General features: G+C 41.7%; 1 protein-coding gene across 3 annotated transcripts in view; it reads left to right on the top strand.

Moving 5' to 3' along the window:
- STAU2 (staufen double-stranded RNA binding protein 2) overlaps positions 1 to 12,606 on the top strand; it is a 322,980-nt gene that overhangs the window by 261,312 nt on the left and 49,062 nt on the right. Inside the window, exon 10 of one of the 3 annotated variants that reach the window (XM_073583831.1) lies at positions 787 to 1,261. The exons of the other annotated variants lie outside the window; for them this stretch is intronic. Within the exon in view, the coding sequence (XP_073439932.1) occupies positions 787 to 795 (9 nt within the window). The 3' untranslated portion in view covers positions 796 to 1,261. Of the gene's footprint in view, positions 1 to 786; positions 1,262 to 12,606 lie in introns of those variants that run through there. 3 annotated transcript variants of the gene reach the window in all.

Raw genomic sequence — 12,606 nt, forward strand, 5'->3', positions numbered from 1 at the left:
GGTTATTTGTGGTTGCTTAATAAGGCTTTTGTTGTATTCATCCAACAGGAATGTGTGAGTTGTCTAAAGTGATAGGCATTCATGTGTAGCCAGACATCCACATGAGCTAATAGTTTATCCTCTTTTCAAGTTTAATTTCGGTACAGACTTGGAGGAGTCGGTCTTCCACCTATGTCACTGTCAGTAGGAAGGGGAAAAAGCAGATGTTGGGATTCTAATTGAATATGGAAATTAAATGTCTCAGACTTGGGCTTTGGAGAGGCATCAAAATGTTCCTAAATGAAATCCAGAAAGTCCTCATGTTTTATACAACATTCTCTGTGTCACTCCCACTGCCATCAGATCTGTGGTACATGGCTGTGCATGTTACATCAAAGACGACATCATTGGAACACACAACCGTATGTTATGTTGATCTAATCCACATAAGTAGTTGTTTCTTTTCATATACTGAGTCTAAGTTACAAGTGCAAAGGCTTGTTCATTTACAGTACCAGCCAAGTAAATGAGATTTCTGAAATCTCATGCACATATGCTTATTTTTCCTTGCAGATTTTATACATCAAAGCTTTTTTTTTATTTGAAATCTTCATTCTTTCAGCATTTCTTACTTATTCAAAGAAATGGGAAAAAATGCAAGTAAAAATGCATCCAAAACATCTACAAATAAGCATCAAGAACATATGTATTTTATATTTTATGATTTTCTCGCGAACACTGTTTTTTGGGGCATACAAATCTGCTGCAAATACACCACATAGCCTAATAGTCTCTTCTCATCCACAGCCTCTGTAGTCCTCTGAGCGCATATCTCCTAACCGTTATTGATGGCAAAACCTGCGCTCATGGCTTTATCTGGTCATTTACCTTTGGAGAAGTTCAGCTTTTCTACCCAATCACAACTGAGTCTTGGAGTGGGGTCCCATATGAGAAGACCAAGACTATTAAAGACCTGTGAATGCCTGAGAGCCCTATTAGACGTTTTGCATTTGGGTCTACCACTGTTTCTATCTTTCTGCTCAGTTGTGTTATGTAGAAAGCGCTTCATTCTCCAGAATACAGCGCGGAACAGAGAACATCATAGGAGCGTGACTCATGACAAGCCAGAAGGATCACAGACTCCAGAAAAACAACAGATTTTTTGATAGTAGTACCTTATAGTAATTAATTTCATTGGGGATCAAAACTTTTCTTAAACTGAAAATGTATGAGTTTGTATTTTTTTGTACTTATTCTACTTCTAATAAAATTACCAACTTTTTGTTAGTGTTAGATTTATGATATTGGACATATATCGTCAGTAAGGTTCCACAGGTTACAAGTAAAGCAGTCAATATTCCATCCTGTCAAGTCATTGGCTCTGAATAGGGCTTTTTGTCTGATGGGATTTTGAGGCCCCAGTATTGTCAGTTTTGGTTTCCTGGAGGATTTTCTTGCTGGTCCAACACTGGTCTTGGTGCCTTTTTTTGTGCCCTTTTTTGGGGGACAGATGATGGCAGGATAGCCACTGTATTGAAGACAGGTGTTGAATCGACCCTTTGCCCGCTGTAAATTTTATATACATATGCATTGTTATGCAATATTGTATCCCGTCCTGTATACTATTCAGCTTTTGTGCTAAGAGTTTAAGGGAATCGGTGAGTAGGATCAACCCTCCTAAGCAGTCTATATTGGCGTCTAGGTCATAGAAAGTTGGAATAAAATGATACCTTTATATCTGCATTCTGATGTCTTGTTCCAGAGAAATTCATGTTTTTCTTAATATGTAAATGAGCTGTTCAGATCTATGCGCTTTATTCAACTTCCTATGACTGCTTAGAAGGGTTGATCCCAACTGACAGATTCCCTTTAAGACCCTTTCACATGGACCCTTTCACATAATCAGTTGGACTAGTATTCATAGGAACTCTCATTCTTCACCATTGTCCCGTGTAAATATGTGCAATGATGGTCAGAAAAACGAGCAACCTTTTTAGGTCTCGCAAATGTCTTCTATGCTTGCCTAGAAATGCTTGCAAATGCCTTCATTTATACAATCGACCCTCCCAATTATTAGCGCATGATACTGTGGGAATAAAAATCCAAAAATTATACACTACCAAAACATTTTTATCATCACATGTCCATTGCTCTAAGACAGTATTAGGACAGCCCTGAAACTAACAAAATCATATATAATCTAGCTTCACAAACTCTACTTGTTTCCTTCTCCCATGAGCGTGTTAGACAGATAATGTCTTCTGTATGCTTGTCATTCTGTAAATTGGACCCTTTGAGTAATAATCCTAAATGAGTTGGTCTTGCCCTTGTCACATCTTCAGGGAGACTTTATTGGATAACATTCTTAACCTTTGCATGCAGGTCACATGGAGACCTAAGGTGGGGGACATTGTATATTTTAGACTCCTGCATTAGCTGTCAGTTGTATGTGATAATATGATTTCCAATTTTTTTTTGGTTTCTATATTCAACATTTGAAAAAAAAAAAATTTCTTGATGTGTGTCTAATATTATCTTGTTCCGAACACTCTGTTTTTTATGGAGAGCATTTACTTTAATCCCGTGTAAAGTATGTATGCGTTTTCACTTTTTTAATGGACTAAATAAAATTTGAATATATATATATATATATATATATATATATATATATATATATATATATATATATATATATATATATATAGGAAGCTGGATCCTTTACCTTGTTTGGACTCCGTTACCCAACACGTCATGCAAGTGGTGAGCTTTCAGGGCTTCCCCATTGACTGGATTAATTTTATAAGGGGTGATCTGGATTGTTTTTATTCTTCCAGTAGCTGTTCTGTGTCGCTTCCCAACTGACCATATCTGGCTGGCACTAAGAACAGCTGTTTAGAGATGATCAAACCCAAGCTGTAAAGTTTGTGGTTCACATCGGACACTAGGTGTCAGGTACTGAATTCTCCTGAAAGTCCGTTTTACATTTCAAGAAGTTCGGGGGGGGAGAGAAATTTTTCAGGTCCAAAATTCGGGTCCTAATTGATTTCTATGGGGGTTATGGTTCTGGTTCAGGTACAGTTCTGGTACCTGTTCCGTACTTTGGACTAAAGTTCAGACCAACCCGAATTTCCAAGGGTCCACTCACCTTTACAGCTGATCAATGGAGTTAGATTTGGACTTGAGCACCGGGACAGACATCGGACGATACTCCTGTGGACCCTGGTCCTTGGCAGGCCCCCAAGCAGGATGTAGCAGGGGCTCACTGGTTTCAATTGAATTTGCATCTGAGGACACATATTCAGTTTAAATGTATTGCAGTGCAGAAAGTCTGCACCACAATAATTAACATGGCCGCCAACCTATTAGATAAAGGCCGCTGATGTCAGTGCACACGTCGCAGGCAGCACATGACTGCCCCGTCGTTTTAAAATGGGGATAGAAGTGTACTGTTTAGGGATATAACATCCCAATTCTTCTGATCGGTGCAGACCTATGCAATCAATAATTTATCACCAATCCTGTGGAGCCGATGGATCGGTGTGGTTTAACCAAAGAAACCCCTTTAATGTAAACTACCGTAATTGTACATCCCAGTTATTGTGGTTCACAGTAAATGTGCAGGAGCCGCCTGTGTTCTACAGTCAACGCTCCACTATATCGGGGGATAACGGCTAACAAGTATTTGCATGTAGCTGTAGGGTGGGCCCCTTGGGTTCATTCATCCTGTGGGCCTTGGACACCCCAGTCTGACGCTAAGTGGAGTGGTGCAACCCTATAAGCAGTACATTGATCCCGTTAAAATCCGTATGTGGTGGATGTAATGGATAGATAAGATGGCTCCTCCAGCATTATGGCTACAAAGGTTCCTAGATTGGATATTTCAAAATTGCTCTTATAAAGCTGCAGACATCCCCATTACCAACTTACACACTTAAGTGATTTTATAGGAAAGTGTTGCGAGGAGCTGCTCAGCCTAGCTGTCATTATGGAAACACTTACTGGTTATAGCAGATTTTTGGCTGTAATCTGACTTATCAGACCGTATGCTGTATTTTCAGATGTTAGAACTTGCCTCATGTCCATGTTCCAGCAGCCGCTGATGGGCTGAAATATTAGATATATTGATGCTGACTCCCTTAAACTGACACTTTTTTTTTCTTAGTCCAAAATCTCATCCGGACCACACTATGGCGGATTTTGTGAATTGCAGAGTCCGCCTCACAGTTGCTCGTCTTTGTTATTAACAGAGCTTTCCTGAGAGCGCTTCATTGTCTCGTTACAACGTACAAAGGAGCGAGATTGTCAGAGCGACGCCTGTGAATGAGAAGTGAAGGCCATGTCAGCAGCACGTCTGTAATGAACTTCTGAATCACTTAAGCACATCATTTCTTATGCAGCGACTACTAGTAACACGACAGGAACAATCCCAGTGTTATTTTTCTCCTATAAATGTTGCTGTCACTTCTGCTTAGCCGCTTCATTACATGGCTCACAAAGTACATTTTCTATCCCTTTGATATGCAATGGGGTTTTTTTTTCCAAGTTGTCAAGAAATGCTCAATTACTTTATACTAGCTTTTATACAAAGACATGTTTTCTATTAGATTGTTGTTTCTGTCTGTTGAATCAACAGTAAGCCGGGAATTTTGATCGCCCAGTGCGGTAATGTAACAAAACTGTGCTCTGATTCTAGAGGATCGGACAGTAGGGAACCTGTCACATTGTACATTGTATATGTAATTACGGTCCTCTACAATATATTTATATACTTTATGGAAAAGGTTCAGAGCAACTTGTATTTTATTCAGTGAAATCCCTGGTGATTGTGTGCGTAGGAGTCCGGTGGGCTAGTGATTGACAGCTATTTCAGCATGCACATTCATACAGGGAAAACTGCCACTCACTGAGTAGGACTGCCTTCCAGACTTGTGTGTTCTCCTCGTGTTTGTGTGGGTTTCCTCCCACACTCCAAAGGCATACTGATAGGGAACTTAAATTGTGAGCCCTAATGGGGACAGTGGTGTCTGTAAAGCGCTGTGGAATAAAAAGACACTGTATAAGCAAAGCATAATAATAATGAATACAAGGACAAGGGATTTCAATGAATGAAATACAAGTTTTACTGTAACTTTTTCCTCCAAAAAATGTATATTAAAATGATCAGCTCTTCCTGCTCCATAAGATCCTGCCTGCAGATCAGATACCATTTTCAACGTGACAGATTCCCTTTAGACCTCAATGGGAATTGTCACCCCATTTTAACATTTTGAGCTGCTAATATGGTCAAGCAGGTTGAGTACAGCTGAAACTAGTGATATCTGTATGCCTCCTGGATGATGCCTTGTTCAATAATCCTCTCTTCTCCCTTTGTTAATTGGATCGTCCAGGCTATGGTGCACACGCTGGCCGGAAGATAAGACTGCCCCTCTCTCCTCTTCTGATTAGTACTCCTAGTGCAACGTATTGCATGCGTCACGCCGTAATGATGTTGCACCGGGCCTTCAAAATCAGAAGAGCCGTGGGGCAGGTATCGCAAGGTTTGCTTGACTTTGGTATGGCCGCCATGGACTACCAGTGTGGCCTCTGGACCAATGTTCTAAAAATCTTTTACTTGAACTTGAATGCCAATGCATAGGCAGAAGAGGTTGGTTTTGCTATTGAAATGACCAGTTAGCTAGTCCACGTCACACTTGACCACTGATGACATGCTAACACCGGAAACGTTCTCTTTTATTGAGCAAAAGCCAGACGTTGAGCTGCGAGAACCACCAGGAAACAATGATATCTGAACACTGAGGCACCTTTAAAAACTTAAGTACATTTTTTTTTTAACTGGACATGTTCTTTAATGCAATGTGTGTCTAATGCATTACTTTAAAGGGCATTTCCTTTCTTTTTTAAACTTCTAATGTATCATCATTACACCACTTTTGGCTGTCTGAAAGCTGAAAATCGCCAATAACAAGAATGATGGGTCAGATGAAGATTTATGGAAGCTGCACCACCATTACCATTAGTGCTAAAAGCCTGAAAGTCTCTTGTGCAAACTTAAACAACTTTTGAGTTTCGAGAGGTTTTCCAATTAAATGTATCACCTATCCACAGTGTAGATGGTTGATTGCTTTGGGTCTGATCGCTGGGTCCCACAGAATGTGGCTCCCAAAATCCAATGTAGGTGGAGCCATGGATGCTTGACCACCACTCTCTCTATTCACTGCTCTTGGACTGATGACACGACTCCCATATATCCACAGCCTTAGCATTCAGAGACTCTGTATTAGCGTAATGCTCATACATTGGTCATTTATTTTCAGGCAGTAAAAAGAAACTGCAGTAGAGTTTGTTGATCTGATTTGGCCACACGAGAAATACTGATATTTGATTTATCCAAGTCCAAAATGAGATATGCTCTTCAAAATACTACGTAGATAAAGTGAAGTTTTGGAAACAACCCCATATCAGCCCAAAGCTAAAATTTCATAAGGTCTGTATTTCCACTTTACTTTGGCATTACTCCTGATTTTTTGACGTTCTTGGATTATAAAAGAATGAAATATCTATTTATTTTGCATGCAAGTGTCTTACGCTTATCTCATCAATCTGGTTTGAAGCTTGAAAGGATCATTTTGACGCCTTGTGACCCAATCTTCATTGTCTGAATTGTTTTTATTAAGCTGTAAGATGATACGGGATCGTTTTTATTAAGCTGTGAGATGATACGGGTTGGATGTGGGGGAAAAAGTGATGTTGTCCAATGGACCCTTTCACTAGCATGACTACTGGGAGGTGAGGTCAAGTTTTCTCTTGGGTGTAGAGTAGTCTAAGGGCCCCGTCACACATAACGACTCACCAGCGATCCCGACAACGATATCAACGTGTCAGGATCGCTGGTAAGTCGCTATGTGATCGCTGGTGAGCTGTCAAACAGACAGCTTCACCAGCGATAAGCACAGCGACGCCGAGCTCGCGGCGCTGCTGTGTTCGTTACCAGCGCACTGATGCAGGGAGCTGGTAACTAACCTACACATCGGGTATCCAAGGGACGTGCGTCCCTTGGATACTCGATGTGTACGTCAGTTACCAGCTGATCACTGGTCTCCCGCCTGTCACACGCAGCGATGCGTGCTTGCCAGCGGGAGATCAGCAACCAAAGAAAAGTCCTGGCCTTTCCTGCAACGATCAACGATACCGGCAGGGGGGGCCGGTCGCTGATCGCTGTCACACGCAGCGATCTCGCTGGTGAGATCGCTGTTGTGTCACAAAACTTGTGACTCAGCAGCGATCTCGCTAGCGAGATCGCTATGTGTGACGAGGCCCTAAGGGTAGGTGTTTTCGTTAGCCTGATGTGGAACTTGCAGAGTTATATGCTGTAATAGCTTGTTTCTTGAGTCTTTCAAATTATTTGTGACAGAATTATCTGATTGTATCTTTGGCCAAATAGCTATTTTTTCTTTTCCAATGCAGTATTATAGTATTTGTTAGCTGTCTGAATTATCGCTGCAGTATAACTCGGCCATTGGCTTCTTTGTTTTATTATAATTTTAAGAAACCTCATTCAACGTGTACTCAAGTTGGGTTTGTTGCCTATAAAGTCAGGTTATCAGGCAGTGGATTTAGAATTGATGAAGGTCAAGGGGGTAACATCTATCCACTAGGCCTAGTAGTTGTAACCTACCATGTCATAGGTTGGAATTGTCCTTTATTGCCCGGTCTTTTGTAAAGTGGTGATATTAGACCAGCTAACATGTGAAGGCCATTTTCTACGATTTGTTTCACTCTTTAACCATTTGGTTTCATATGCTCGCCAAATCATGTAATCTACTATATTACATACAGTATAAGTCTGATAACTATTTGTCATGGGTGGGCATGGAGTGACTGTAAATCATGCCAAGTCTCCAGAACTCCAGCTTGGATCCACCTGGTGGCTTCTGGAAATTTCTAATAAAGAGAACTTGTCAGATCTCTCAACGTGTCTGTTTTAGTAAATAATTTATTTCCCTATAATCTCATAATTCTGGAACATTCTTCTCATTCGCTCTAAAAATGTATATATAACAAGACAACTGGGCATTACGGTTTCCCCCTTGTGAGAAGGGGAAATACCTACAAAGTCTGGTTCTTTCAGCTAGGAGTAAAAAGCAACGGAGTCTGTGGGGAACATCCACAACTATTAGTATCCAGTTGTTAGTTTATTCGTACATTTCCTGGAGGTATAGTGTAATGTGGAGTTGTAAGAAAAGATGCTCCAGAGTAATGTCTTATCAAGTGGCTACAATCTCTATTCATTTGCTGGGTGATAGGTTTCATCTACCTCTTCTGCTATGGCTCCTGTGTTCTGCTGTGGCCCTGCTGGATTGGCTCACTAGTCTCCTGCTTTGGCTGCTGAAGTGTCTGGTTGCTCAGGCACTTACCACCTGAAGTTGAAACCAATTTAGGTGGCCAATTTAAAAGGGAATCGTCCTGTTATGCCCTACCTGCTGATGTAAGGATGTTTTAAAACAGACATAAGGAGAACTGACCGGTTTTATGCCATGATCTCAAATACAGCAATTCTCTCTTCGGATAATTGCTTAGTTTCCCTGCAGCAGCGCAGGCGAAATGAAATGCTGCATGGTTGTCTTGAAATAAACAGGATATCACATATATAATATATACACATTACACATTACATACATACCTTCATACATACATATTAGACACATGAACACACGCATGTGTATGTACAGTTAAACCTGAAGTTTACATACGCTATATAAAAAGATGCATATCCATGTTTTTAACTGACATGAAATCAGAATAAACCTTTCCTGTTTTGGGTCAGTTAGGATTACCATAATTAAATATTTTCCAAATGCCAGAATGATGAGAGAGAGAGAGAGAATGTTTAAAGGCATTTTTATTACTTACTACAAAGTCAAAAGTTTGCATACATTTCATTAGTATTTGGTACCATTGCCCTTAAACTGAATGACTTGGGTCAAACGTTTGTGATTTCCTTCCACAAGCTTCTCACAATAGTTGGTCGGAATTTGGGCTCCTTCCTCCTGACAAAACTGGTTTAACTGATCCAGGTTTGTAGGTTGCCTTGCTCGCACCTGCCTTTTCAGCTTTGCCCATAAATTTTCAATAGGATTGAGATTAGGACTTTATGATGGCCTCTCCAAAACATTGACTTTGTTATCCATAAGCCACTTTGTTACCATTTTGGCAGTATGCTTCGGGCAATTGTCCTTTTGGAAGACCAATTTCCGCCCAAGCTTTAATTTCCTGGCTGATGTCTTGAGTATTGCCACATAATCTTCATTTCTCATGATGTCCTCTATTTTGTCAAGTGCACATGATGTTGCCATCCCTGTGTTTCACAGTTGGGATGGTGTTCGTAGGCCTCCAAGCTTCTCTCCCTTTTTCCTCCAAACGTAACGATGGTCATTTTGCCCCAAAAGTTCAATTTTAGCTTCATCAGACCACAGGACATTTCTCAAAAAATTAAACTTTTTGTTCCTTTGTGCATTTCCATACATTAATCTGGCTTTTTTATGTTTCTTTTGGTGTAATGGTTTGTTCCTGGCAGAGTGGCCTTTCAGCCCATGTTGTTACAATACTCATTTCACTGTGGATATTGACACACTCTTACTAGCCTTCACCACCATCTTCAGAAGGTCTTTTGCTTTTGTCCTTGTGTTGATATGCTCGTGTCAGACCAAAGCACATTCATCTCTGGGACAACAGAACCCATCTCCTTCCTGAGCGATATGATGGCTGGACAGCTGGACACTCCCATTTTGTTTTTCCTGATATCTTGGCTGATTTCTTGAGCCTTTCCCATGATGCTACGCAAAGAAGCAGTGTGTTTCAGGTGTGTCTTAAAATACATCCACAGGTGTCTCCAATTATCTCAGGTTTTTTGGCAACATTTATCAGAAGCTTCCAAACCCATGACATCATCATATGGGCGGTCCAGAATTGTATAAAGGCATAGTAATCTTAGTGTATGTAAATTTTTGACTTTGCAGTAAGTAATAAAAATTCCTTAACATTCTCTCTCTCATTATTTGGGCATTTGGCAAATATTAATAACTAGCTGAAGAGCCCGGCGTTGCCTGGGCATAGCAACCAACTGTGGTTAGTTATAACAAATTATAATGATTATATTGCACGTAAAAACCTTGCATCTAATCCTATCCTGTGTGATACTGACTGCTGAGCCATGTATCTAATCCTATCCTGTGTGATACTGACTGCAGAGCCGTGTGTCTAATCCTCTCCTGTGTGATACTGACTGCAGAGCCGTGTATCTAATCCTATCCTGTGTGATACTGACTGCTGAGCCGTGTATCTAATACCATACTGTGTGATACTGGGCTCCCCCTGCAGTCTGTGTCAGAGGGTGGTCTGTGTTGGCACAGTAATAAATTGTGTTATTTCCAGCTTTAGAGAAGGACGATAACACCATAGAAATGATAAGAATAATAGGCCTCAGTTACCACAAGAAAACTGTTGCTGATAGCAACCAATCACAGCTCATTTTTCATCTTTTAAACAGCTCTGGGACAGCGTGGCGAGTTTTGAGTGGCGACTTTTGTGTTTCGACTTTTATGTGGCGAGGTTGGTGTGTGTGTGGTGAAATGTGTGCTGAGGGTGGTATATGTGTTGAAGCGCATTTTGTGTGTGTTCATATCCCCGTGTGTGGTGAGTATCCCATGTCAGGGCCCCACCTTAGCAACTGTACGGTATATACTGTTTGGCGCTATCGCTCTCATTCTTTAAGTCCCCCTTGTTCACATCTGGCAGCTGTCAATTTGCCTCCAACACTTTTCCTTTCACTTTTTCCCCATTATGTAGATAGGGGCAAAATTGTTTGGTGACTTGGAATGCGCGGGGTTAAAATTTCGCCTCACAACATAGCCTATGACGCTCTCGGGGTCCAGACGTGTGACTGCAAAATTTTGTGACTGTAGCTGCGACGGTGCGGATGCCAATCCCGGACATTCACACACACACACACACATTGAGCTTTCTATATTAGATTATGGTAATCCTAATTAACCTAAAGGTACTGTCACACTTAGCGATGTACTAGCGATCCCGACCAGCGATATGACGCGGTCAGGATCGCTGGTACATCGCTAAGTGGTCGCTAGTGAGCTGCCACACAGGCAGATCTCACCAGCGACATCGCTGGGGACGGGGGTCGTTGCTTACCTGTCACACTAGGCGATCCTGTGTCCTCCCGCCCGGCTCCACGCTCGTCTCTCCACAGGAAGCGCCGCAGGAAGTGGACAGCGAGAAGCGGTCCTGAACGTTCTCGCGCGATCAGCGATAACCAGCGGGGGAGCGGGTCGTAGGTAAGTATCAGACACAGCGATATCGCTAGCAATATCGCTATAACGTCACTAGTTATAGCGATATTGCTAGCGATATCTCTTAGTGTGACATGCCCTTAAAACTGGAAATGTTTATTCTGGTTTCATATCAGATATGGAGAAAAACATGCGTGCGTATCTTTTTGTATAGTGTATGTAAACATCTTGTTTCAACTGTATGTACACGTGTGTATGTAGAAAAAATAGATTGGACGCAGCCCTTCAATAGAAATCAATGAATGAAGTGGACTTTTAATACACAGATACATTATATGCGATGTTTCAGTTAGTTATTTGAAGCGTTTCTCTCAAATGAGGGGCTGAAACATTGTATTATATATCTGTGTGTATAAAATCCACTTTTTTCATTGGTTTCCAGTCGAATGCTGCTTCCAGTCTATTTTTTCTATATTTTTAGGCTTCTTGGCTGGCTGCTTGAGGAAGTATTGAACCAACAACATTTAGAAATGTGCTACTATTTTTCCTTGTTATATATGTACAGTGGCTTGCGAAAGTACCGTATTTTTTGCTTTATAAGACGCACCTGATTATAAGACGCACCCCCAAATTTGATGACGAAAAAGAGAAAAAATTTTTTTTATGTTAAATGAAGGTGTGTCTTATAATGCCAGTGTCCGTCTTTCAAATCATATATATGTCCATCATCCTGGTATCTATATAACCCCCAACCTGGCACATGGCCCCCCCCTGTGCTGCTGGTACATTGGCACATTGCCCCCTTGTGCTGGCACATAGCCCCTCCCATCCTATCCTGGATATGGCCCCTCCGGTCACTATATTCCCCCCTGCTGGCAGGCACATGGCCCCCCTCTCTCTATATGTCCCTCTGCTGGCAAGCACATGGCTCCCATCACTATATTCCCCCCTGCTGGCACACATGGCCCCTATCACTATATTCCCCCCTGCTGACACACATGGCCCCCCTGTTTCTATATTCCCCCCTGCTGGCACACATGGCCCCTATCACTATATTCCCCCCTGCTGGCACACATGGCCCCTATCACTATATTCCCCCCTGCTGACACACATGGCCCCCCTGTTTCTATATTCCCCCCTGCTGGCACACAAGGCCCCTATCACTATATTCCCCCCTGCTGACACACATGGCCCCCCTGTATCTGTATTCCCCCCTTCTGGCACACATGGCCCCCCTGTATCTATATTCCCCCCTGCTGGCACACATTGCCCCCCTGTCACTATATTCCCCCTGCTGGCAAGCACATGATAAAATAATAAACAC

The sequence above is a fragment of the Dendrobates tinctorius genome, unplaced genomic scaffold (assembly GCF_039654945.1).
Source record: "Dendrobates tinctorius isolate UK_male_01 unplaced genomic scaffold, ASM3965494v1 ptg000082l, whole genome shotgun sequence".
Lineage (NCBI taxonomy): Eukaryota > Metazoa > Chordata > Amphibia > Anura > Dendrobatidae > Dendrobates > Dendrobates tinctorius.